The 27,280-nt window shown below is 43.6% G+C and overlaps 1 protein-coding gene across 3 annotated transcripts; it reads left to right on the top strand.

Annotated features, from left to right (window-relative positions):
• Positions 1–1,644: 1,644 nt before the first annotated feature.
• On the top strand, positions 1,645–25,777 carry NR1D2 (nuclear receptor subfamily 1 group D member 2). Of its 3 annotated transcripts, none has more exons than XM_064506197.1 (8): positions 1,645–1,937; positions 3,787–4,290; positions 5,737–5,997; positions 7,995–8,083; positions 9,030–9,174; positions 10,822–11,438; positions 14,895–15,080; positions 18,004–18,385. In XM_064506197.1, the coding sequence occupies exons 2-8, from the start codon at positions 4,248–4,250 to the stop codon at positions 18,067–18,069; spliced, it is 1,407 nt and encodes a 468-aa protein (XP_064362267.1). In that variant the 5' UTR covers positions 1,645–1,937; positions 3,787–4,247; the 3' UTR covers positions 18,070–18,385. The 3 variants fall into 3 exon arrangements, with proteins under 3 accessions (XP_064362267.1, XP_064362266.1, XP_025956960.1); XM_064506196.1 differs by lacking the exons at positions 3,787–4,290; positions 18,004–18,385 and adding exons at positions 18,925–19,135; positions 22,668–25,777 and having other exon boundaries at positions 1,647–1,937; XM_026101175.2 differs by lacking the exons at positions 1,645–1,937; positions 18,004–18,385 and adding exons at positions 18,925–19,135; positions 22,668–25,777 and having other exon boundaries at positions 3,808–4,290.
• Positions 25,778–27,280: the final 1,503 nt, after the last annotated feature.

The raw sequence follows: 27,280 nt of genomic DNA, 5'->3' as shown, positions 1-27,280 counted from the left end.
CAACTGTTCTGTCATTCTGTGAAAGGAGTTCCTGAAGATCAGTGGGGAGGGCTCCAGGCTGAAAGTGCATGGCAAGACCGGGCTGGAGCTGCTCTAATGACTCCCAAGAGTCCCAAAAGCAGATGGCGAAAGGCATTAAAGGCAGGAATCCCACAGGGACCCAAGAGCCAGGAGCCTGTGCTCAGCCCTGCAGGCTGTCTGAAGGCCGCATGGATCTTTGGTCTGAGCGCCTGTGTTTGCAGGCTTTGAGTGCCCCACTTCCACACAAAACGACCCTTGCAAACTGGAGACTTCTGCCTTACCCAGCAGCAAGAGCTCAGCTTCTGTAATTTCTTGTACTCGTTCCTCTGAATAGCGAGGGGTGGTAACCCACTGGTTGGTCGATATTACACAAGCATGGAGTCTAATCCTTAGTGCTTGGCCATAAACAAATAAATAAAATCCCAGAGACACAAAATGTGCAGCCACAAAATACTTGCTTTGCTGTTGTTCCTAATGCTTAACTTGGTTTCCTTAAGGAATGTGGCTTATACAAATCACTGCCTTTCTCCTCTGTTGAGTTTGTTGGCCTCTATCAACTTTTGAGAGGTCTGACATGGCAGGGTGGGCTGATCTCAGGTACACCAGATTTACGCTCATTCCATGAAACCCAGCCGCCAGACGGCAGAGGGAGCGCCCTTAATACGGGGAGGGCAGGGGGGACACCCTGTCCCACGGCAGGTCGTGAGCAGCATGCGTCAGTGCCTCTTGCCCACCAAACAGGCAGCGTCCGGGAGGCAACGTGGAAGCGTGGACCTGGCATGAGGAGGAGACCTGGGAATATGAGGGCAACAAGCTTTTGCAGGAGGTTAGGGGGAGTGGGAAGGACCCGGGCGAGTGAGGGCTGGGGGATGGTGGTGAACATTGCACGCAGAGGGTGGATGTTGCATGCAGGTGGACAGGTAAGCAGCCGCACGGATACCCCCTCTGCTCCTGGCTGCTCTGCGACAGACGGTGAATGTGGAAAAACTCACCTGCCTACCTTACTTGAGAAGTGACGAAATTCACCCAAAGTGACCTGTTCACTTCATTACAGAAGAGTGGAAACTCACCCAAATCAGGCACTGGCAAACCCTACTTAGCTACACTTAACCTCTGCTTGTTACTCTCGTTTAGCCTCGGCGCAGGCTCAGGCAGGAGGTCCAAACAGGCCATGGAGTGACGCTTCTCCCCGCGACTGCCGGGGGAGCGCGGGGCGCCTCTCTGGGCGGTGGCCCGCGCGGGGGGCTCCGTCCCCCTCCTCCCTGCCCGTGCGCTCCCCCCTCTCTGCCCACCCACAGGCACCCGGCGGGGGCCGCATGCCCACGCAGGCGGACTCGGCCCGTCCGCGCTCACGAGCCCCTTGTGAAGGGACGGAAGGTAGAGCTGAGCGCTGCCCCCCAACCCGCGGCGAGGCCCACGCGGGACCGTGCCCACGCGGGGCCGTGACGGGCAGACTGCTCGCGCGGGCCGCGCGCCCGAGCGCTGTCCCGCCGCGCGCCCCCCTCCCCTTCCCTATCCCCCCCCCCAACGGCGCCCACGCGTGACGCGCGGGCGGCACGCGCGCGGCGCACGTGAGGCGGCGCGGGCGGCGGGAAAGTGTGTCACTGGGTGAGCGGGCGGGGCGGCGCGGCGCGGGGCGGCGCGGGGGGCGGTCGCTCGCTCGCTCGCTCGGCGGTGCCGCACTCTGCGCGGCCCCGGATCGCTTTTGTTGCAAAGGGAGGGCGCCGCGGCGGGGACGGCAGCCGCGGCTCTCCGCGCCGCCAGCGCAGCCGCCTCCTGCCCTGCCGAACCCGCGCAGCGCCGCGCCGCCGCGGCACATGTAGGGCTGCGGCGGGGCCGCAGCGAGCGCGCCGGCAGCCGAGCCGCGCCCGGCGGAACCTCCGCGGGGGACACCGCCGCCATGGAAGTCAGCGCGGGTAAGCGGGGGCGCCCGCGGGAGCGCCGCAGGACGGAGCCGCGGGTCCCCGCGGGCGCGGCGCGCTGTGGAGGGGCGCGGTGGGCGCCGCCGCTGCCCCCCCCGCCCCGCTCCGCGGCCCCGCGCGGGGGCTGCGCGACAGCGCGCGCCCCCGCCCTGCCCCCCCCCCCCCCGCGCGGCGCGGGTCCTGCGGCGGGTGCGTGCCCGGCCTCACATGGACCCGCTCGCCGAGCCATGTGCGCCTTGTGTTTACGTTCCGCGCTGCGTGCCCGCTCATTGGCCGCGCGGTGCGGTGACGCGCGCATTGCATAATCGGGCCGGGGCGGCCGCGCGGGGCGGCTGGCGGCGCGGACACGTGAGGCCGGCAGGAGCCTGCTGTTTTGGTGACCTACATTCGGGGTGGCGGCGGAGGGGCGCGCCGGGGACACGTGGGGCCGCGCCGCTGCGGCGCCGCTGGCCACGCCCCCCGCGGCGCCCGGCCTTGCGGCGCCCGAGCCCCGCCCCCCCGGGGGGGGCTCGGCGCCCGGCCCCGCCCCCGGCGTGCGGCGGCCGTTGGCGGAGGGGCGGTGGCTGTTGGCGCGGGGGGAGGGGACGCTGCGGCGGCGGCGCGGGGTCCGCACGGGTGCGGCCCTGTGCGGGCGGCGGGGCCGCGCGGGCGCCCCTCACGTGGACGGGCCCGGTGCGTGGGGGCGGGAGGCGGGGCGGTCCCCCCCCTTCTCCCCGTGGAGCCTCCGCTCCCACGGCCGGTCGCTCTCGGAGCGGCTCCGCCGCGTTGTGTAACGGGGCTGGGGGTGCCCGCTGCCCCGGGTGGCCGAGGGCAGGCTTTTTTCTTTTCTTTATTTTTAAACCAAATAAAACGTAATTTGAGAGAAAGCCGAGCGGGTAGGCAGCCGCTTCCTCCTTGTTTTTGGCTACGCGTCCGGCCTCCCCCCCCCCCCCCCCCCCCCCCCCGCGCCTTCGTTCTGGAATAAGTGTGCTTTATGCAGAGTGTTTCCTTGGCGCTGCGGTAATGTCTTCCTTCTTTTGGTGGCGCCTAATTCTGGCCTGGCATTTAGTCGCAGAAAATATAAAAGGTTAGATAGTCTTGATTTTTTTTTTAATTTAATTTATTTTTTTCTCCCTTCAGTGAGGGTAGTAAATGAGATTGCAGAGGGAAGGAGTATTGCAACAGCATGGTCAGATTGGGAGCAAAATGGAAAAAATAATCGATTAACCTTTTTTCATAGAGTCTCTACGTTGTTAAATTTTTTAATCTCTCTTGAAATTAAATAGCTATGTGTTATACTACTTCCTGTAACGGCTCCCTGTGTCACAGAATCTCTAAGTACATAGAATTTTTAACAACTGGAATTCCTTGCAAGTCTGGTTAAAATGTGTTTGCACAGTTTATCATAACATAATCACTTGTTTTAGCACACTTCACTAGACTCACTCTACAAATGTTGATAAATTTGTAGATCCAGGGTTGACTTACCTGTAAGTATCAGGGTCTTTTTCTTCAGAAAAGTTGTATGGGAGGGGGGAGATTGTTGTGTGTTTGCAGTTCAGTTTATATGGTTGTTGATCTGTGCTACTTAGGAGAAATTTTCTGGAATGCAAATTTCAACCTTTAATCAAAAAAGGATTCATGGGGAACTATTAATATAATTCCTACAAATAATAAAATTATTTAACATGGCGCAGACAAGACTGACAAGATCCCTGGGGTGCAGGAACAGCTCGGCTATCTGATGGCTCTTAAGGTTTTCGAAAGAGAAGGAGTGAGTGTGCTTTATATATAGGGTTCTTTCCTTCTCTCCTATGACATGTGCTCTCATTAAGGGAAAAGAACATCTCCTTTTATCACACAGGGTTTAAAGATACCGGGGCAAGGTGCCAACATGGAGAAACGTGGACTTCCCTGTAAGCCTCGTGGGATATGTTTGTGTGTTTTCTCTACCTGATAAAGATAAGGAGGGTGCTTGCTGAGAAATCCGTTTGCTTCCTGAGTCCAGGCAAACTATGAGCTTTGACCTGATACCTGACAGAGGCACATAAAACGGGGAGTATTTCGATCTTGAAAACAGGTGACATTTGACAACCCTGCTGCTTAATTTGGCACTGGGTTTTGACAGCGTCTTTTTCTCAGACCGTTACTGTGACCTGTGTGTCCATTGCAACTCTTCTTTCTCCCACCCCTGCAGTACTAAAAACCTGCTCCTGGATGAATGTTACATTGTGTGGAGGTGTTCTTAAAAATCTGTACAGGAATACCTATTGTAATGAGGCATGTAGGCGCTGGTGTTCAGGAATGTGAAGAGTAGTCCATCGAATGACCGCTTGGTCTGACTTCTGCTTCAGAGAGGCTTCACTGGGTGAGTGCCCAGTGTTTGCTTTTAGAGTGCCAGTGAGGGTTTCTTTGGCAGAAAAAGAATGAAATGTTAAAGAGCAAAATTAGCTCAGTAAAGCTCCTATGGAAGTGCTAAGAGGATCATTATGACTGAAAAGGAAGAAAATTTACGAGTTGGTTTTTTTTTTTTCCCTCTCATTTTCTGCTGGCGAGCTCTGATACTTCAGTGTTGTTCTAGGAGTTATATAACACCACTGTCTATTAGATCAGAATAACAGCCTTTATCTGTGAGGAAGCTATAATTAATATAAGGGGCTATGGCCCCAGACCTGCCATACCAACTTAATCAGTTGGTTAAGGATTCTGACACCCATGCTTTTTATCTCCAAAGGAAGCCAATGTGTTGTCATTTTCAAGTTTTTAAGTCTTTCTGATGTGTGGAATTCCTTGCTCCAAAATGAGTCATCTGGGAAGAGATTTTCCAGAGTGATATGTGTGTAAAACAGAGAAGATACAGGGTATAACTTATTTTAAATAGTTGGGTAGCCTTTGCTGGTTAACTCTTCTTGTGTTATGTATTTTTTGTGTGAAATATCAAACACTTTTGTAGTGGCTTTTGAAATATTAAGTCTTAGAAACTCAAGTGAAGTGAAAATAATTTCTCTTGCTTATAAGCAAGAAAAAGGAGCCTGTAAGAAAACAGAACTGCCTCCATGGCTGCTGGAGGACAAAAAGCTGTTTTGTCTGAAAGGTTCTCAAGTGTGTCAGACTGTGGACAGTCTCTGTTCTGCAGTGTCTTGCAGTTAGCAGCCCTGACAGTCGGAGTTTAACTGCTGTTAAAAATGCTACAGAGACTTACAGTAGGACAAATGGTGTTTAATAGGCTAACCAAGCTGCGGTGCTGCTACTTTCCCTCTCCTGTTCCCCTTTTGCATCATTCTGAGCCCCTTCTAGCCCATCCTTTCTGTCCCTCCAGCTCATAGTCTGCACGGAGTCTTTTGCTCTGCCAGTGCTCTGTCCCTGACCTAGGTTATCTGCAGTCTGACTTCACAGTGCTTTAAGATACCGTCTTTTCTCTGCCTTTCCTATGCACTCCAACCAAGGGCTGCTGAGAGCGCTGCTGCTGAGACCCTTCCCAGGCCACACAGAGCCCACTCTTGCCTTGCACTGTTCCTGTTGCCCCATCCTGTCAGCACCATGGTTTGTTGTTCTGTCTTTTGAGTCTGTCCTCTTATTTAATCTTATTTGCAACTGAAGGAAGCTGATAAGACAGCAGAAGTGGATGGGGCAGATGGGGTCATTCTTTGAAAACTCGTGGAGAGAAACAAGCATGAGGGAGGGATGGAAAGGAGTGCATCCAAGAACACATGGTAGCTGGGTCTGGTGGTGCTGGGTCATGGCGTGGCTCACGTGGCAGTGGTGTATGTCTGCTTGTTATGTCACTACATGCTGCCTTTTTTTCTTGCCTTAGGGGGTGTGATAGCTTACATCAGCTCTTCAAGCTCGGCATCTAGCCCAGCCTCATGTCACAGCGAGAGCTCAGACAGCGGTTTCCAGTCATCCTCTTCGCCTGTACCATCTTCTCCGAACAGCTCCTCCTCTGAAAGCAGCTGCAACAGTCGGAGCAGTGAGGGCTCTGATGGTGCACCAAAGAATGATCAGCTAGACGAGACTATTAAAACAAACCAGTCAAGTGTTGCTGGTTTGACAAAGGGCCATAATGGAGTCACAAGTATGTTTGGTGCCAGTTCCTGAAACCTCTGTCTTACCCCTTCCATCCCTACAGCTTGGAACTGTACATATGTTACAGCCAGGTCTTATGTGTAGCTTCCTTTCTGGGCACATAGCCAAGCCTCATTTTTTATTTTTTATGCTTTATACATATTACCATACATATTGTATGGTATGGTACTGCCATACTGACGCTAATAGATGGAGGTCCCATTGTTAATAGCTTCAAACAGTCCATAAATACAGTTCTTCTTTGCTTCAGATTTTCACTAGTGAAAACTGATTTGAAAAATATATATATATATTAAAAAATATATATATATATATCAAGCCCTCTGTTAAAAGAGCTAGATTTTAAAGATGCCATCAAGTAAAAATGTTGGTGGTCAGTGATTGCATTCAGGAGTATTTATGGAGGCGTCTCAAAAATCTAACTTCTCTGTTTTTAATATGTGCATGTGGACGCACACACACACACATGCACAGAGGAATAAAATAATTAAATTTCCAAAACTTTATATTATAGTTGCATTGCTGTAGCTGGGACCTTTATCTTTTTGATTTTAAGTCTTAATCTAGATATAAAAATGAAGTAACTGTAAGCTGGAACAATAGTATAGCCTTTTAAAATGCACTTAAGGATCTAGCTCCAGTTCTTCTGATCTTTTTTTTTTTTTGGTTCATGTCTGCTTTATACTTTTTTTTTTTTTTGGTAATCACAAAAGATTAACAATAAATACATACATTTGAACAGTTTTGGAGGGGCAGGCATCATATTGAATATGGCTTGAGTTTTTCAACAAACAGTTGGAATTTAGATTAGTCCTTTTTTTTTGAAGACTAAATTCTTTTATTAGCAGAACTGTTTTGTCATTTTGAATTGTTACAAAGTTAACATTAGTATCTAAGCATTCTACCTTAGAAATCTGTCAAATGAATGTTTTTGTGTTTCTAGCCTAAGTTCTTAGTAAGACCCTTTACCTCCTCTTAAATTTGTTAGCATGTTAACATACGTGTTTTTGTTACCAAGGCAAAAATTCCTGAATGTAAAGCCAGCTGTAAACAAAATAGATTGTGGAATGGGTTGTTTTTGTTTTTGTTTTGGATTTGTTTTTGTTAAGCTCAGTACTACCTCTGTAAATTTTGTGGCTCAGTTCTGTGCTTTTTTTTTTTTTTTTTTTTTTTTTTTTTAGGTTTTGAAAAAGTTTTAAAAAGTTTTTGGGGCTGCAGAAGTTGCTGGTAAAATTTCCATCAGCGTCAGTGGGACCTATGTTAGGCCAGTACTAAGAATTTGCAAGAATTTTTATTGACAAGCTGAAATAAAATGGGGAGTAACCTTTCAAAAACTCAAACCATAAGCTTATTTACTGGACAGTGAAAGTATTTTCAGGTTTAAGTGTGGACAGCTGTCATTCTGGAAACGCACTCAAATGGATAGACTTTATGTACGTAGATGCGGCCCAGTTACCAGTCCTAAGTTGTTAGTAAATATGTGAGGTGTGTGACTTGCTTTGCAATACATGATAAAGTTGAGTGTCCTTTAATATTTCTGTTTTTTAAGAAAAGATGTTCTCGACTAGGGAAACCACAGTCTTTATGTGGGCTTCCGTTTCCTGATGGAAAGAAAGATTGAGCCCAAACTTTGACCTAGTTACCTAAATGTTCCTTTTAAAAAGATGTAAATGTAAGCAGACTTTCTTTTTCTACTATTGAGCACAGTGCTATGGTAATTGAAAGCCCAATGAATACATGCTCTCTCCCTATTCTGCTGAGTGTTCTATGTTTGTTTTTTTCCCCTTGCCTTAAACTTGTACCTTCTGAACTGTTCAGGGTTTTTGTATGTTTTCCATTTCCGTGCTGGGTTTTTTTTGTTGTTTTTGGGAGGGGGGTGGGGATGTTGAACTGATGTATTTTGCTTTTAGTCATATTGAAAAGCTGGAAGCATGTTCTTGCAGCTGACACTGGTTTTCTATGTTGACATTTCTCTTCTGATTCTAGAATTTAATGGCATGGTTCTTCTATGCAAAGTCTGTGGAGATGTTGCTTCAGGATTTCATTATGGCGTTCATGCCTGTGAGGGCTGTAAGGTGAGCCATATTTCTGCTCACCTTCCTGCTGGTGAAATGCTCTAGTTCCCTTAGTAAGGGGAAAGGGATGATACTGCTGAAAAATCATTGGTATGCTTTTCTGGTAAACTTAAATTCAAGACATTTTGAACAATATACAACTTTTATGTAAAAGACATGCCACTTGGCAATGCAACAGTATTTTCAGAACTCTACAGTACCTTCTGTTCTTGCCCTTTCTCCCTCCGTGCCCGATCTGGAGAGCATGGGGAATAACAAGAACTGGAGAGGTGGTAAGGACCATATCATGCAAGACATGTGAATGTTAATGCATTAGCAGATAGTGGGTGTGAGTGGTCACCCGGGATGGGACACAGAACAAAATACCTTTGGAAAAGCAATGCCATCCTTCATTGCCTTGGGGAAGAACTACACTGGATGCTTGCATGTTTCTGTATTAATAATAGAAGATTTGTATGCTCTGACATTAAAACACTGGAAATACTGTATTCTGTGAAGGTGTTTATCAGCTTAAGGGTTATGTAAAAGAGACACCTTTGAAAGGCAGATGGTGCAAAAGGATGGTTTTGTTGCCAGAGTATCGAGATTGAAGGATCTGATTTGGGGTTTTAACTTTGCTGTGGATGCCAAAGGAGATTGAGGGCAAATCTTGTAAATTGACAGTACAATGATGAAGTTAATACTGGAGATATTTTGCTTGTAAGTGCTGACTATGCAGGCAACAACTTAAAACCTTTATAGTTAAAAATCATAACCAGTTTGCTTTATACACAGATGACGTGCTGAGGGGTAGTAAGTCATGAGGACCTGCATGTTCTTACAATCACTGAGGCTTGATGGCTCTGAAGCTGTCTAAAAGACACTGAAATTCCTTATACTTGTAGAGGTGAATGTTGACAGAAGGATTTGACACGTACTGTAATAGTTGTGGGTTTTTTGTTTACAGGGCTTTTTCAGAAGAAGCATTCAGCAAAATATCCAATATAAGAAGTGTCTGAAGAATAACAACTGCTCTATAATGAGAATGAATAGGAACAGATGCCAGCAGTGCCGTTTCAAAAAATGTCTGTCTGTTGGAATGTCAAGAGATGGTATGTTCCCGTGCTGAGCAATGATTGTCCGAGAGTGAATGAATGTTACCCACCTCAAAACAGATTGTGAGGGGTCTTAACAACAGAAAAGGCAGTTGACCGTATTATCGGAGACAGATTCCCTGTCAGAGTATGTTTAGATGAGCTTGTCTTCTTGCCCTGTGACTGTCCTGAACTGGTAGCATAATACTCGCCAAAGATCTGTCTTCCCATCCTCGCAGATTACTGCAGTGGATGCACTGCAGTGGAATGTTAGGGGGACAGATGTAACAAGAGACTTAATCTTGTTTTACTGAGTTAATATTTTAAGCTGTATTCTGCCTGGGACAAGACTGCTTCCACCACTCTCATCTCTCTCTCTCTTTCTTCAATAAAAGGGAATCCTGCCCAGGCTAAATGGACTAACTAAATGGAACAGCTTTTTGGAGCAGAGTGAGGCCAATTGGAGTGCAATTGTACAATTTACGATGCAATTGTAATAGCCTTAGAGTAACCCTATTAGGGTATAAGGAGTTTTTTGTTGCATGGAGCAAGGATATAACTTCATAACATTTTTTTTTTTTAGTTTGCTTTTGGTGGAGGAGGGGGGGAAAGGCTCAGCTGAGTCTCTAGCCACCTTTCTGACAATCCACTCCTTGTGACTTTTTTTATTGGAATGCTGAAAGTATATTGTGTTAGTCTGCTAAAACTTACTGTCACAAACAGTTCTTTCCTGTGTTTCACTTTTTAATTTTCTCTGGGTTTTTACTTCACAAGAACTAGGAATCTTGGGCTGTTATTAATTTGGTGGGTGGAGTTTTAAAACTTACTTTACATAATTGTTCTGGGTTCTTGTCATGCATATGAGTTATTTCATCCCCTAGGCGCTTGTTTGCGCTTAAGGTTGCACCTGCTTTAATGAAGGAGATTTAGTTACGTTAATGATGGACTACTGCATGAACATAATTACATCAGTCGAAACTGGTTATAAGCCTCTGCAAGGCTGTGGTTGGACAGGATGGTAAAAGTAGTCGTAGATTCCCTAGGTCAGGGTTAAAAGTGCTGCCGCCACATGATGCCCAACCCCTTGCCAGGAGAAAATGTCCTTGGCAAATTTTTCTGGTAACTTTGCCTTGACAAGATAAGTCCCATTCAGTATCAATTCTCTTCGTTGTTTTGGAGAGATATACAGTTCACCCATGAGGAACTGTCTTGTAAGACTTGCATTCAAATATGGTATGAACTGTGTTTAAATTCGACTAATTGTCAACACATAAAGTTGTACTGATTTAACTGAACCAGTCTTAAATGCTGCCACTTAAGCTAACACAACTGTGTATATAATCCGTAGCCAAGTTTGGAGCAAAAAAGGGAAAAAGGCTTTAGAGCTTGTTTGTGCTTTAGAGCTACCTTTCTTTGTATGTAAACAGCATCTCATGCCTATTCTATGCTCATGAAGGTCCTTGACTTTGGTTATACCTCTGCTAGTAGTATTGGTGACAGCAGTGTTAGTGCATTCTGTTAGAAGGCACGATTACTGTTGTGTGTAGTTTTGTTTTGTTTCTTTTCTTTTTTGGTGCTGCTTTCTGCATTTTGATTTGTCTATGTCTGCTGCTAACACTTTCAGGACTGACTTTTTTTTTTCTTTTTTTTCCTCCACTTTGGTAGCTGTTAGATTTGGCCGCATTCCTAAACGTGAAAAACAAAGGATGTTGATTGAAATGCAGAGTGCCATGAAAACCATGATGAACAGTCAGTTCAGCAGCCACTTGCCTAACGAAACACTGACAGAACATCAAGATCAGGCACCTCAAGAAGACCTTTCCTCCAAGCCCAAGCAAGAGCAAGAAAACATCAAAAGCCCTTCTCCCCCTCCTAACTCTGATATTGCTAAGGAAGAAGTGATTGGTATGGTCACTAGGGCCCACAAAGACACTTTCATGTACAACCAAGAACAATCTCAAAACCCAGTGGAGACGATGCAGTCCCAGAGTGGGGAGAGAGTTTCAAAGAACACTGAACAATATATTTTGAGTAGTGAGCACTGTCCTAGTGGGCTCAGTGGCCCTCAGTACCCTGAAAGTGAGCAGCACCTTGGCGCACAGTACAAAGGGAGAAATACAATGCATTATCCAAGCGGGCACACCATGAGTTTCACAAGTGGCCACTGTATGAACTTCACCAGCACTTATACTCAGCGGATGTGTGATAGGATCCCAGAAGGTGTCTTTTCTCCAAACAAGCATACTGGTTACTCTTGCAGTACTGGAGGAAGATTGCATCTGGTATAGTGATGTCAATTGTTTGATTTGACTTGGTGAAAGGTTTAGTGGTGCTCTTCTAACATTTCAGGTTTAAAAAATGTGTGGGTAGGTGTGTGTGTGTGCGTATATATACGTATATATGTGTGTATATATAAATATATATATATATATATATACATATATATATATATATATATAAAAGAATGGGTCCAGCTGTGCCCCTTTAGTCAGTGGAGCTGCATACAATTAACTGGCACAACTGCTTAAACTCAAAATAGTAGGATAGTTTGATAGCACAGATTGTGATGAAGGAGAATAATAGCTTGAGTTGTGTGTAGGATTTGAAATCATAAACAGTTTTTGCTCAGCTATTAGCTAACTGAGAATAGACTAATAGACATCAAAGGGCATTGGTTGAAGAAAACTTTTTAACTGAATTGATTTTAAACAAAACCAGTGTTAGGAGTTCATAGATTCCCTTCTTCACTGAATCCCCTTGAAGGATTCACTTTAAAATAATCTACACAGGCATATGTGCTATGTTTTCCTTGAAAGACTATTCAAAATTTCTGGAGAGAAACCTCAGGGCTAGGATTTTAAGTCAGTCTGTTTCTGTGCCTTACTAGTGTCTTCTAAAATCTCTCTTGCTGAGTGGGAGAATTTTTTTCCTTCAAATGGGGACAGTCTTATTTTCTTACAGGCCACATAAAACAGGGGCTCAATGGGACCCACATGGTAAGCATCCTTCTCCCCTAGAATATCCTCATATCTGAACAGAGGCAGGAGTGAGGTATGCTGCTAAAATCATTTGAGAAAAGTTCAGTGTCTTTTCTGTAGTACTTGCACAAATCCTCTCAGTGCCTCTAGGTATCCTAGAAAACTTCACTAGAGCAGTTTCTCACTGAATTCTTAACAAAGCTACTTCCTATTTTCTTGCCCCCCTCCCCCCCCCCCCCCCAGCAGTTCCCTCCTCTCTGCCTTGCACCTGCTGCTCCTCTGTTATTCAGGCAACTGGTTCTGTAAGCCCCTTAAAATAGATTGTCCTTCTCTTTATCACTGTAACTGCCTGGGATGAGAGAACATAACATCCTTGTTCCCATCCAGCACTACTCTCTAGAAGTGCAAGCCCCTGACCTTTTTGAGGTACTTGAGCTGAGAGTTTGTTTCTTCCTCCTGATTTGTAAGGATTCTTCACAGTTCTCACAGGCTTCTGAAAAATCTCTGTGTTTTCAGGGTTGTTTGTTTGTTTTGATGTTGGATTGTTTTGTTTTTCTGACTGTTGCATATGTGGACCATGCCGTCTGTCCCTAGCAGGCTCTGACCCCTAATTGCAGACTCTGGACATCACAACATTGCGAATAGTAGTCATCCTCAACCTTTCTTCCTTGCAGGGAAAGTATGTGGAGTCATTACAATGGCATTCTTGGTGCTCCTGAGAAGCAGAGGTTAAACCTGCCCATATGAGCGGGCAGGGAGTGGTTGTGCTTGTGGAGACCCAACCAGTCAGTTTGACCTGTGTCTAGCAGCTGCAGGGAGGTTTAATGTGGTCTGCAATGAGGAAACAAAACTGAATCAAACAGAGCACTCTGGGCCTCTGCTGCGTCCCTGACACAAATAAGAGTTTTGCCAGAGAATTCAATCCAGCAGGATTTGAATAAAATGAGTCAGTAGCAGTAAGCAAATTTAATTAGGCTCTGATCCATTACAGAGACAGATGTTAAGGAGTTGTTTGGAGTTTTTTTGCTAGTTCTCTCTGTGCCTGAAAAAGCACTGCTTACAAGTTGGTCCTGAAAAGGTGTTTCTGGAAAGAGCTAGTGACTGAAAAAGTTGAAAATTTCTTCCATAGGAATTAGTCTTGAGTGTAGTGATGTCTCAAGAGACTTTAGAAATATTACAAATAGGTGAGAAAAGTGTCTTCCCCCTCATGACAGATAGGCCAGGGGTTAGGATAATCAGCTGTAGCATGGGAAACTGAGGTGGTTCTTGCTGTCTGATTCAGAACAGGGTGCTGAAACAGTTTCGTTATTTTTGGCAAGTACTGTATATTTGATGGTGTTTGCATGAACCGTTGCAATATCATAGACAGAGCAGTGATTAGTGCCTGCCTTGCTTTTCATTATGTGCCTAGGCCTTTCCTTCTGTCAGAAATACTCCCAAATGAAAAATTGTTTGGTTTGGCTCAGTGATTTTCAGTTTATGAAAAAGGTCCTCCTCCCCTCAGCAAGGTAATAATTTGAATTTGGAAGTTGTCCGCAGACAGACAAGTGATGTCCTGGTTTGTAACTGAACCAGGAAGTCTGCAATTCCATTCTTTCCCCTTTTGGGGAGAGAGAAAGGCGAGAGATTTCTACATATTGACTGCCCAGTCAGTAACTGTTATGTGGAGGGGGAAAGGTACAGAAATACATAGATACTTTTTTTTCCCTGGCTGACTTCCCATGCAATGAATTGCAAGACAGTTCTGGGATCCAGGATGCCCAGCAAAAAGAGTGTAGCTCTGAGGAATTAGAAATCTCTTTTATTGTTTTCTCTTTGCTCTGCTGGCATTATGTAGAGTTACATATACGATCTGGTACTTCAGAGAAATATTTACAGGAATTCTTGTTCTTGCTGACCATGGGTGAAATGAATATTAGAAGGTTTACACTTCATTAAAAGAAGCAAGTTTTAGAAAGTGGAACTGAAAGTGGAACTGAAAGTATCTGATTGACTGGTTGGTTGGGTTTTATAGTGTGAGTTTACTGACAGCCTTTACTGATGTGTCTGATTTTGCGTGCAATCAAGATTCCATTGTAACAGTCAGACTTTTCCTACAAAAGGATGGTTTATGTTTGTACAAAGTAAAGAGCATTTTGTCTTCTTCTGACTGTTTGTGAGAAAAACTGAAATACCAGATCTTTAGTCTTCCTTCTGTGATATAAAAAAAGCAAATACATAGGAAAGGAAGATTGGTCTGGTAATGAGGGCGTAAACCTGTGACTCAGGAAACCTACGTTCGGTTTCTTGCTCTGGTGCTGACGTCTGTCACCTTGACTGAAACACTTGACATGCCTGCAAAACAAGAAAGATCTATGAGAATAAATGTGGTAGAGATTGTGAGATTACAGTCAACTGATTGTGAAATCACAATTAGTTGTGAGATTGCAGGTAAGAGAAAACCAAACATCAAGCAGGAGTGGGATCAGGGAAGAATCACATTGTTTGTAATAAAATACTTGAGAGAATCCAAGTAATGCTGGAGTTTCCAAAGTCAGCAGTTTCAACTGGCTGGTAATGGACCTCTTTTAAAACAAAAACAAAAGAACAGCAAAAAAAGAATCCAGCTGATTTGGGGATTGACTGAGGAATATTGATTATCTTTGTATGTCGGTATTCCAAAGTTTTCTTCAAGAATAAACCTTTTTCTTTGAAATATTTGTCAGTATTTGGAATTACATTTTTAAGAGTTATATTCTGTCTATGTTTTGAAAACATTAGGTCTGTCCAATGAGTAAGACTCCTTATGTGGACCCAAATAAGTCTGGCCATGAAGTCTGGGAAGAGTTTTCCCTGAGTTTTACCCCTGCAGTGAAGGAAGTGGTGGAGTTTGCCAAGCGCATCCCAGGTTTCCGAGACCTCTCCCAACACGACCAGGTTAACCTTCTGAAGGCTGGGACCTTTGAGGTGAGACCACTGCATGTATATTGCGGACTTTGCAAACTGCATCATCCCAACCCTCTTAGGAACAGAAATAAATAGAAGTAGGTTATGTCAGGCCACACCAGCTTGTTCATGGATGCCAGCTCTGAGCTTTCCTTTAGCTGACAGTGGCCGGTGCTTTTGGTCAGATTTTGGTGAGCTGTCCTTCTCCTGGCTAGCTCACAAGACTTAGTGCCCTTTACCCTTCCCTGTTGCCTGGGTGGTATTAAATGACTAATGAGGAATTTCTTGTTTTGTATCTCAGTTGTTATTTTGATAGCTACCTTTGCTTAGCCTGGAGAGAAGCAGATCGCATCTGGAAGGGTGGATAGCTTCAGAAAGCTGTCTACTAACTTACCAATCTTTAGAGAAATGTGTTTTATTGCTCTGTATGTCCTATCTTCTGCGGTCATGCTCCTTGCCAAAGCCAGAGTACCATCCTGACCAGTGGTGCATCTGGTGGTAACTGGGGATCAGTGAAGCCTTCATCATCTCCCGGGCAGTAATGCTGATAACTAACTGTCCTGCTGCAGCTCTGTAGATACTGTGAACCGTCTGCAGCCTAATAGTCGGGCGGTTACTGTAGGCTTTAATCCCACCAGGGCCTCATGATAAATTTAACCCACTTGCAGTCATGACATGTATGTGAACTAGTGAGGTTAAATTGGAAATGCTGCCACAGTGCTCTGTGCTGTTTTATAATTAGTGACCTTCACCAGCTGACCTTTACTTAAAGACTTGTTCTCATCTGTTAGAGGCCATGTGCATTTTACAAGTGTCCAAATGTGAAATTTAAGCTTAGAGGGCCAGAGGAGATGAAGTCTCAAGAATTCAAGTTACTGTGCTTTTTCTGGGGGGGAAGGCAGGGTTGGTGATGCTTTTAAAGACAAAGGCTAGATTTTGTATTTACCTGAACTGAAGACATTTCTCTTGTAATGTGTTGGGTCTCTTATCTGCATTTATAAAGCCTACTTCTAAAATGGATAATTGTTGGGTTGGAAGGTGCAAGTTACACTGTGAGACTTAGATCTGGTGCCTTGAGTGTGTCAGTTCCTGTTTTTTACCATTCTTCCTTCCATTTTGCTGTTACATATTTTTTACCGTTCTACTTATTCTTGACCTTTTAATATTTGCGTAAAACTGTTCTGTAGCTAAGGGCTGTATTCCTAGGTCTTGAGCCTCAGCCTATTAAGCTGCTGTTCACATTATACAAAAATGTTGGTTCCATCTCCTGCGAAGGGTCACACTGTCCAGTGTGCTCAAAGGAGGGTTGGCAACCATGCTTGAACCGTTCACATAACTTAAAGCCAAACCTTCATGTTGTCTTGGCATTTCTTTACCTGAATCTTAGGCCTCATTCATATGCCTTTTTGCTGGTCAGAAGCACCACTGATTGAAAGGTTTCCATATCCAGGGGAATTAATAATAATGTCTGGCTGTATGCTTATTCCTACTCCCTTATTTATGCGAAACATTAATAATAATTTATGTTAGTGAACTGGTACCTGTAGTTCAAGGCCTGTGTGGCATCTTAGCAACAGAAAAAATTAAAAGAAATACTGCAGAGCAATAAAAAACAGAAAAACAGGATTAATGAAACCATTTCAATAGAGGCAAAAATATTTTCAAAGCCTGGTGTCTACAAGGTCATTTCTGTCTTCTGGGTAACTAAACTAGGGTACCCAAACATCTGCATGCTATTAGAAGAGCCTGAGTAAAACTACTGCCTCTGAGCCTGCATTGGCTCTTTCAGGCCCCAGTATGTGGCTGTCCTGGCACTGTGCTTCCCAGCAGCTCATATGCACGGTGGGCTTGTTTGGGAGTGAGCAGTCCTGGGCAGATGCATGGAGACAATGTGGCTTCCAAAGCGGCATAGCTATATATGTATGCATTCACACATGTGCAAGCTGAAAAATCCCCTCAGAACTGGGAGTACTGGGAAGCTCAGTATACTGTGGTAGCACTTTTGTGGCTTTATATGAGGTCAAGCACAGAAGCAGCACAGAGCCCGAACTAAGGGACCCAACTAGACTTGAGCTGATTTTCCCCTTCCAAAATGTAGTGGTAGAACTAATAAGCCCCTTGAATCCACTGGGCTAGCGACTCAATTTATCAGCAGTCTCACAAACTTGATAATTTGGCTGCAGCTAGCGGGGAAGTGAGTGAGCTCTTGCCTGTGTGGAATTTTTAGGCGCTTGTGTTGTTGTGGTGAAATGATAGGATTGATCAGGCGCTTTCTCAGCATGCACAAATAGGAGCCTGGCTTGAAGTGAAACAGGAAGAATTACATGCTGTAACTACCATCTTAGCTACTCCTTCTTGGATCCGAATTTTAAGATTAAAATCTATAGGCTGAGTTCCTGCCCTAGTGGAAATCAATGCAGGTTCGTAGGTTTCAGTTTTGAAGACCAGCATTAATATTGGGTTGCCCAAAAGACACTGCTCCTTATTTCAAGTTAGTGATTCCTTGTTTCTAAAACTCCGTTCTATAAAGGGATTAGCATTTTGAACTGGAAAGTTGTGGAGTAGCTGGTGGGTCCCTGCTAATGCACAAGGTCAGCTTCAGCTCTGCCTGCCCTTTCAGTCTCATGTAGTTGTATTCTCAGGGCTTCGCTAGTGCCTAGTTTTCTGCACACAGTAGTCAGTGTCATCAGAGGACATATAGCTTAGGTAACAAAAGTGAATAATATATAGCGCTCATGTGTTCATCAAGATTGCTGCATGTCATTTGGCTGTTTAAATTTAGCAGCAGGTCATGTAATGTGCATGAATGGTATTTGAATTCTTAAACGTTTCTTTTTTTTTTTTTTCCTGAACCCTCCTTCCTTAAGCTTGTCAAAGGCACTAGTCTTTGCTGAAAACCTGTTTCTCCTCTCATCTGTAGTAAATGCCATTTAAATTAATGTAGTTATGTAGGGTAAGTGAGAAGAGAAGACTGTCACACCAAGAGGGTACAGCAAGTCTGACGTTTTAGCCAATACCAGTTGGTTCATTTTCTCCAAATAAGAAGGCTGTTGTGTGCAACTTAAACCTGGAAAAATGTAAATAAGGTTGTTGAACATGAGCAAATGAAACTTTACAAGCCATTCCACAGGGAAACATTTCACAATACGGCTGAGAAACCACAAGAGAAATTTCAGCCTACCGGGGTAAGTTCAGCACATCTCAACTGCTCCAGCCAAGGTGCTTATACCAAAGGGGTATTCCCAGCTGTGGCCACAGACCAGGTGCCGTTTGAAGCCCTGCTGCCCTAGCCTTTAGAAGGCCGTACACGTGGCTCCTTTCTACCAGACCGCATTAACATACCTGTGGAAACAGTGATGTGGCATGGTACTTTTCCAAAGAATGCTTACTGGGCCAGATCGTCCGGTGGTGTAAATCAGCATTATTTCAGTGGAACTACTCCAGTTTACACCAAGCAAGAATCTGGTTCAATACCTTTAATTTGCTGCTCATGGCCAAGAAAACATTTCTTTTAATGCTCTCTATGTCTTTGGCTGTCCAGTGGCTTAAGCAAGTTGTCCTACTGGCATATTTATGAATGGCATTGTCTTCATGGCTCAGGCTGTCTGAGGCTTACATTTTCATTTTCCTCCCTTTCACATGCTAAAGCCCCTCCCCTGCATCCATTCTCTATTTTTTTTTGTTTGTTCCACACAGACTACTGGAGCAGAGCTTGCATTGTTTTTTACAGCTCAATAGCATGCTTACATTTCTATACAAAATGCTTGTACAGTGGGTAATAAGTCAGTTTGAATGATGTTAAATTGGTTTCTCTTTGATTTTCTAGAAATCCACCTATATTACTTTTTTTTTCCCCTTTCACCAGGTTTTAATGGTACGATTTGCATCTTTGTTTGATGCAAAGGAACGTACCGTCACCTTCCTCAGTGGAAAGAAGTACAGCGTGGATGACTTGCATTCAATGGGAGCTGGTGATCTGCTCAACTCAATGTTTGAATTTAGTGAGAAACTAAATGCCCTGCAACTTAGTGATGAGGAAATGAGTTTGTTTACAGCAGTTGTCCTGGTATCTGCTGGTAAGGAGAGAAAGTTATCTTATACCTATGCCAAATTTTGAATATGTCTCTCTATATCGAAAGATTTCTGTAAAATTATATTTTGGTGTTTCAAGACTAAGTCCAGTTTAGTAGGTTTCAAGCTACTAGCAGCCTATCATTTATTTCTTACATGTCTGTTCTGTCTAATACTGTCTTCAGGAAAAACATGGTAAAGGGATTTTCCTAAAACTTTATGGAATTCAAAAATACATTTAGTAGTAGAAAAGTCTGTTTTTTTTCCCCTTTGAGGGATTGGGAGGAAATTGAGGAAGGATGGAGCTTACTGCCTGATAGCTATTTAGAAGCCATAAGTTTAAATCCAGCAGTTTGATCTCTCTCTGTGTCAGCGAGAGAGCCCTCTTCATGGGCATCATAACTTCATACCGTTAAATGTTTGCCAATCCATTAACATCTTCATCAGTCTCATATCTTGTTGCAGTCCCTGGAAATACAGAACACCCTGGCCCAAATTCAAAGAAGGATTAAGCACCTACTTCTGTAGTATTATCTAAAGCCCAGATTAAGCACATTAGCTGTGCGTATAATGCCTGGAATAAAAGATGTAGAATGCCTGCTTGCTGGATATGGAGCTCTCCAAAGGTAGCAAGCAGGAATGCTGGTGGTGCCCGTTCCTCAGGCAATAAGCCAGTGTTTGGGACCACTCACCTCAGTATTATTCTTCAGCATGAGTGGTTTAGACCCATGTCTGCCTCCTCAGGGAAGAGCACCTCAGGCATGAGGCTGTAGGCACTTGAAGCCTCTGTAAACAAGATAGGACAACTCAGTCCAGTAGCCATGTGCAGGGCCTACCTGAAATTTGATAGTACAGGGTGGAGCAGCTGAAGCCTATTAAATTTGTAAGCGGTGGTCATGAGAGGAGTGGTACATGGCTGGCAAGACTCAAAAGCCAGAAGGAATGGCAGCATGAAGAAAGTACAGCACTGTCGTCTGTTAGTGAAAATGTTCCAGTAGCAGAGAGGAATCTGGAGTTCTAGTCTCTCTTCCGGACTCTGCTTTATATATTCTAAAAAATAAAATTGGCAAGGAAAGAAAAGTTGACAAGAACCAGAGGACCTTCAAAATAAGGACTGAGAACCACCAGGTGTCTTCCTTCCTTGTGCAATGTCATAACTAGGCTACAGCCACACTTCTTGCTTGTTTGTTCAGCTGCTGGGCCCAAGAATATCACAACCTCAGTACCACCTGTTTTGAATGTAAGTGGCTCTATCTGCTCTGTTGTGTTAAGCGTGCTCTTAGCCTAGAGAGTGTGTTGAGCCACCAGAACCCTATAAGTTCTGTTCCGTGTTGTTGCTGGATCCCAGTAGGTCTTATCTGAGAGATGTTACGTAGTGTGGACAGTTCTGGCATGTACAACACACACTGTCAGGGTTGTGCAGCAGGACAAAAAGAGGAGGTGTTTGGTATTTAGGCTTCTCACAACTGCTGAGCAGGGTTTTTCAGATCATGGCTTTGGGCATAAGCATTGCCTGTCTTAGTTTCCTTTGTGATTGAACTGCAGACCAATCACAACTTCCAAAACTTCTTGACAAAATACTTCTAGAGTTTCATAAAGCACGACTTGATTGGTCCTAAAATGCCTAAGTATGTGGATTTTTAACATTTTAACATTAACATATTCAGAATGTGCAGACTGAAAGATAAGCATGGTAGCAGTGAAGAATGTGTAGTCTCTGCATACCCTCTTGTTTCTGTGTCATATGGCAAAGAAAGGAGAAGCAGGACCATAGAGCGAGGATGTAGTGGTGTTTCTGGTGGTGTTGTGAAGTTACCTTTGTGCCATTCCCAAACTAAATGAAAACTTTGCCTCTGGTTTCAGTTAGCTGGATGTGTTGAATATGGAGAGGAAAGGGCAAGATGGATCATGGACACTGGGGTGTGAAGAAAGAGGAAGCAAGGTGGAAACAAAGCCGAAAGAATGCAGTTCATGCAGGTCTAGAGGCAGGATAATCTCTTACCAAGCTGAGGATGATGCTGTGTGATTGCAGGATATAAAAAAAATTTTAAAAAAAGCCCGCCATATGTTATTCTCCCTTATTGGGATGGTAATAGCAAAGATTTCAGCTGGGCACTGGGAGCAACCAGAAGTAGCGTGAGAGAGAGAAGAAAGATTTGGATTTACTGAACAGAGGAGGCCACAACAACTTGCCTGAGGCAGTCAGAAGAGATTTTTAGGATTGCATTTTTCTTCCAAAAGAGACAAGGAAGTAGCATTGTTGCTGTACAGTTCTTGAGAGACCTCATCTTGCATACTGCATGCAAATCTGGTCAGCCTTGTTCAGGATAGAATAAAACTGAAAGATTTTTAGAGGATGGCAAGTGGGATAGTTAGCTTAGCCAAGTAAAGGCTGAGAGCATTGTTCTCTTGTTCTGTCTCTTCTCTCTATCTCATTCTTATGTTCTCTCTGTCTGGATACATAGATGGATTGAACGTGAACACCCAGAGGAGAATAGCTATCAGACCTAGTGGACAATGTTCACAGAAGAATAAATACATGTGACGTGTGTTAATGAATACAGATTGACATTAACCAAAGTTCCTGATTGTTAGGGCAAAAATTTTCTGGAACAATCGTTCTTCAGGAACAAAAAAAAATTAACTGCTTTAGGACAGATCTTTAAGTGAAGAATATAATATCTTTTTCCTTAAAGGTAGGGAATTGCAGTGAATGGTCCAGGAGGACTTTCTAGACGCTGTTCATCTGAGTAGTCTGATTAGATTGACACTGACAGCATAAGGAAGGGATTCCCAGCCTGCCTGTAGGAACTGGCTCAGTGCTACTCCAGAGAGCTGTTGTCATTCTGTGTCCCAGTTCTGCAAAGTGCTTAAGTACATGTACACATCAAAGCACATTGCTCTTCACATCAGTCACTTGTATATGTACATGCCTTGTTGAATTTGCATGGAGTTTAAGAAGGGAGACTACAGCTTAAAAAAAAAATGTTACTGCACATGATCATTAGGTGAGATATTTTGCTTAAAAATTCATCCTTTTAAGATACTTAGGTACCACCTAAGGAAGACAGGTATATGCTTAATACAGCTTTCTTAATAGAGATGTTCAGACATGGGGTAACTGCAGTGTGTGAGAGTATAATATTTTTCTTGATATTGAAATTCTTCTTTTCCTCTTCAGTTGGGAATTTTTGGGTGCATCATTCTCCTGTGAAGTTTCATTTTGTCAGTGCTTGCTAAATACACTTAAAGATAGGGCCCAGTCTTGTCAAGGCTTGTGCTCCCTTTACCCCTAGGGGTCCTGTAGTGCAGGTTAGAGTGTGATTTATTTATTTATTTATTTATTTTTCCCTTGAATGGGAGTTCCTCATACCTCCTCCAAATGTGAAGCTCAATTTTAATTTTTTATTCTGCTAGTTTTGGGGGGGTGGATTTTTTTTTTTTTTCCAAGTAAGTGATTCTTGCAGTAGCTTTATGTCGAAAACTACATGTTTGGTCCTTTTTCCCACCCCCTTCCCCTCGTTCTTTTCTCCTTAGATCGGTCTGGAATAGAAAATGTCAATTCTGTGGAGGCACTTCAAGAAACACTAATCCGTGCATTAAGGACCTTAATCATGAAAAACCACCCAAATGAAGCCTCTATTTTCACAAAACTTCTTTTGAAATTACCTGACTTGCGTTCCTTAAACAACATGCACTCTGAAGAACTCTTGGCCTTTAAAGTTCACCCATAGGCCTTTAGGTCTCACTTGTACCTGGACTTGCCTTGTGTTAAACTGTTTTATGCTAAAATATGTATTTATACAATTGTACCACTTCTTGGAGAGAAAGAGTTCACAGGCTGTGAACAACTGATAGCTGTTCCATAACCATGCAATAATGCTTCAGCAGGTGCTTTCAGCTAACAGCAGCGCAGCTTTCGGCGTCCTCCGAGATGTCTAAACCCAGGTGTGCTGCACTTCTGCAGAAGAGGTTACAATGAGCCTGAGTAAATATTGACTGCTTTTTCACTTGGAAAAAAGAACCACCACTGCCCTCTGAAGTAAACAGAGTGCAGAATAGCAGTGTATGTGTATATGGAACATGGAGCTGGGTGGGAACAATACTGTGTTAATAGGAAAATGGAAGAGCTGATTTAATTGGTCTTTCCCTTATCTAATATATGTGTGTCTGTCTCTCTTAACTCACTCATGGTTATTCCATTAAACCTGATGGAATGATTTTGGCCTACATCAACTTTTCACTGAGTGTGTGTTCATGCCATGTGTATATAATATAAATAGTTATGTAATGGGTGTTTACAACTATATAAAGTACAGAGTTGTGTGTATATATGTGTATGTATATAAATAGTTCTATACATAAAGTATACATATAATTTCTTCACAATATTTTAAACTGTGAAGGAATTTAAACTCACAAAAGAAGGTGGTCTATGGAAAGAACCAAATAGATGCACTTTGTGTATTGCTGAACTAATTATCTGACCATTTCTAATTTTTAGAAAACATCAAATTTGCATTAATATGCTGTGTTTGTTAATTTTAAAAAATAGAGTGGCACCAAAGGAGCAGAGTCGGATTCAACTTTCAAAACAGTTCATAAAGAATCTTAAGTGGAGATTGTTGTTTGTGGTACTAACTAAATTGATTGTTCATTGCCACTGAGGTTCTTATGTTCTGATAATGGTTAAAGAAGCAGCAGATGCTCTTCAAAAACTTCAGCACAGCCAAGAAGAAACTGCTAAATGAATAACAGCATCTATCAAAAAATTATGGGAAAAATGTATCCATAGTTGCATTTGGGTGTATGTGTGTGCTGTGACCATATATTTCTTACAATACATCACTTTGCTGCTTACGATACATCATTGCTGAATGAGAATCAAATACAGAAATGTGAGATTCCCCATGTCTCTTCACAAATTGGGCTTTGTGGTTCCCATGCCTGTTCTTCTGGAGCTGTCCACTGGTGTGTGTGTGCATGTGTGTGTGTATGTGCAGAGAAGGTGCACTGGATAGTCTGGATTTTTTCTTTTTTTTTTTTTAAAAAAACAATAAATGGGACTTTTTTGTTTTGCTTATGCCAGTAGCAAATTACAAAGCAGATCCTCAAGTTCTACGATTCTGCTGCTTTTTCATCTAGAAAAGTGATTCTCTCTGTTTCTTTTCCATTTGTAGCAGGACCTGGCACCAGAAAAGAGAGATTGAAAAAGCCAAAGCAGTTGTGCTAGAGCTAGTTATGTTTGTTTTGCTAATGCTGAAAGATGATGTTCCATTACCCTTGTGTTTAACTAGCTTTACCTTAGAGGTAGCCCTCTACCTCTTAGTGTTTGGTAACACTACCTACTCTATGGAGAAGTGTCTCCATTTGTTACTGCATATAAATTTATGCAGTAGTTAAGGCCACAAGCCAGAAAGCCACCTAACTGCAGAACTCCTGCTCACCTTGTAGGAAGAAGTCTTGAGCAGCAGTACGTCAGTGGGAGTCCCAGTGCCTGTGGTAGAAGTTAAGTAGCCATAGACCTCTGCCTGCCTGCAAGCATCGGGAGAAGCCCTGCCCTGGGGTTGAGGAGGGGAGGCTTGCACCCCCTGAGCTCCCCGCAGCACCTCGGGCCATCTTCGGGTTGGGAGATGCCCTCCCGGAAAGTGGTAAGGAGCTCTGCCCAAAGGGGTGAGAGCAGGAGGTGGCAGGTACTGGAGTAAAAGGGAGTTGGGGAAAATCCAGCTTTAGCTTTGGCTAAGAAACAGAAGAGCAGACCCCTGCCCCTCCTCCTCAGCTGCTGCAGGGAGTGCTGACCTCTTTCAAGCTGCTTTAACTGCTGGATAATGGCCCCCTAAAACATACGATTTTGCTATCCAAATATGTTATCTGGGCATATTGTCCTAACTTATGTTAACAATCTGTATTCTACCAATATTATTCATATGAGAGCTTCACTGAATTTTGGATTGAACCATTCAGACTTCAGAAAGGGCACAGTCACATGTTTTGTATTACCTAGGAGCTGAGATGTCTTCTTTGTAGACCCCATTTCAAATGTGGAAAGTAAAACTAACCCTTGGTTATTTGGGGAGGGGAGGAGGCTTCTTGCAGAGGTTGCCACCCTACAACCATGTTTTTCTTTTCTTTTTTTTTTCTTTTAAAACTGTATTATTAAGCCTTTAGGAATGTATAACCAGGACTGAGTAATTACTGCTTATTACATTTTTAGTTAGATTGACTATGTATGCCTATAGATAGATATTCTAACTTGTGCAATTTCATTTGAAATAAATCTTCCTGTACATAATGGAAAAACTCATATATAACAGACAAAAAAAAACCCCAAACAGATTGACTGAACAAAAAAGGTTGATTAAAGTAGTGTTTAAAAGTGACCCGTACACTACAAACCCTAGCTGGACTCTTAAAATCTAAACTCATTGTATTAGCCATGTATCGTGAGCTCTTCTTTTACTGTGTCACTGGTTATACACTTGTTAAATGCTGAGATAATAGACTTCATGCCAGGCATTTGAGTACTGTAGATTGGGTCATTGCTGAAAGATTAATATAATGTACTGTATGACTTAAATGAAATTTTTATTCTTGATTTTATTCTTGTTTTAAGAGATTAAATACGGGCATTATGTCAGCAAGCTAAATGTGTTTCTGTGTGCTTTGTATTTTTCTGTACAAAAGCTGGAGGGGAGGACAACACATGCAGAGATGAGCAAAGCAGCAGTAATAGATCAGAATATCAGTTGCTGTACAGTCATCGAGGCTGCACTGATTTACGGTGGCTGGGAGCCTGTATCTCACTCTTAGTGTAATACTGATCCTTTTTGCCAGGTGGATGAATTGTTTTTTTCTGGTGCACTTTAATTATTACAGTTAGCAACAGGCTTTTTTTGGGGGGGTAGCTTCACTAAAATAGGTAGTAATTCAAACACCTTCATTACATTTCAAGAAAAAAATCTTGTAACTGAAAAAATGTATATGATTTAGATTTGAGCATAGACAGTCTTAGAGCAAGGTTATAAGAAAGTCAGCCAGACAAATAGCATACAAAGGCAAAGTTATGGTTGATTTTTCCAATTTAATTTGCTAGTTTGAAATGTGTACTATTTCAGGAGATAAGCTTCTTCAGGAAACATTGTATCTATTGGTGTTTAAAAAAAAACAACAAAAATCCCCAAACAAAATTATGACTGTCACCACTGGAAAAACAGCAGCAAAAAACTTCTTTCCATCTTCTTTGTATCTGGAAGCATTTTTGCACGTGCTTTCCCTTGTAATGTTGTGGCCAAGTCTGAGCCCCAGATGAGCAGCACTGCGAGGCACAGCCCTGAGCTGTGCTGGGGCCGGGAGGCTCTTTCGGGAAAGCCCTGTGCAGTTTTAGCCATGATGCACTGGGAAGATAGCGAGTAGTTTTTCCCTCTCTGGCTGCAAGAGCCTCATCACAGCAAATGGGGGAGAAAAAAGCTTCCAAGTCAAAACGTGATTCCGTTCCCCCTCTCACTTCACAACCCCGCACTCCCTGTTTGGTGTTTTGAGGACAGGAATGAGAAGTATTTTTAACTGATTGTGTGAAGCTGGCTCGACTGAGTAGGGATCTTGTTCTCACCAGGATGCCTTGTCTCTGTAGTGCGCTCTACAAGGAAACAGTGCATTGCGCAAGGAAAATAAAGGTATTGGTGTAGCTGCGTGAAAGTACCAACTGATGAGGGTTACCTCATCCTCAGTTTGGTGAACCACTGGCTGTATGTGGGGTGGGAGGGTATAAGCATTAACAACTGAAGCACTGAGCACTTTGATTACAGGAACATTTGGTAAAAGAAAATAGTTGGCACTTCCTTTTCTTTGATGAGTACAGCAAGCAGCTTCCAGAGTCTTAATCACCGAATATATATATATATTTTTAATACTGAAGTACAAACAAATTGTAGAGTGGGGAGGAAGGGGGAGAGGAACCTCCCAGTATCTATAGAGCCTAGAGATGCCCACCTTTGGTGACAGACTGAGTGGCAGAGGGCAGTTTTGAAAATCCTCAGTCAGTCTCTTCCCTGCTCTTCCCAGCTGTAGAAGAACCTCTGCCTGGCTGGGGAAGGGATCTCAGGTGATTGTGGGTAGAGTTACATGCTTAAAATTGGGGGAATCTAGTTCTG

Source organism: Dromaius novaehollandiae, chromosome 2 (assembly GCF_036370855.1).
Source record: "Dromaius novaehollandiae isolate bDroNov1 chromosome 2, bDroNov1.hap1, whole genome shotgun sequence".
NCBI lineage: Eukaryota > Metazoa > Chordata > Aves > Casuariiformes > Dromaiidae > Dromaius > Dromaius novaehollandiae.
The sequence above is the reverse complement of the archived record's forward strand: the minus strand, read 5'-3'. Positions and strand labels throughout refer to the sequence as shown.

Bases quoted from the DNA above. Each gene is read 5' to 3' on its own strand.
- NR1D2 (XM_026101175.2), top strand. From the start codon at position 4,248: ATGACCGCTTGGTCTGACTTCTGCTTCAGAGAGGCTTCACTGG. The intron at 4,291-5,736 runs GTGAGTGCCCAG...TTCTTGCCTTAG, and splicing joins CTTCAGAGAGGCTTCACTGG to GGGGTGTGATAGCTTACATC. The intron at 11,439-14,894 runs GTATAGTGATGT...TGAAAACATTAG, and splicing joins CTGGAGGAAGATTGCATCTG to GTCTGTCCAATGAGTAAGAC.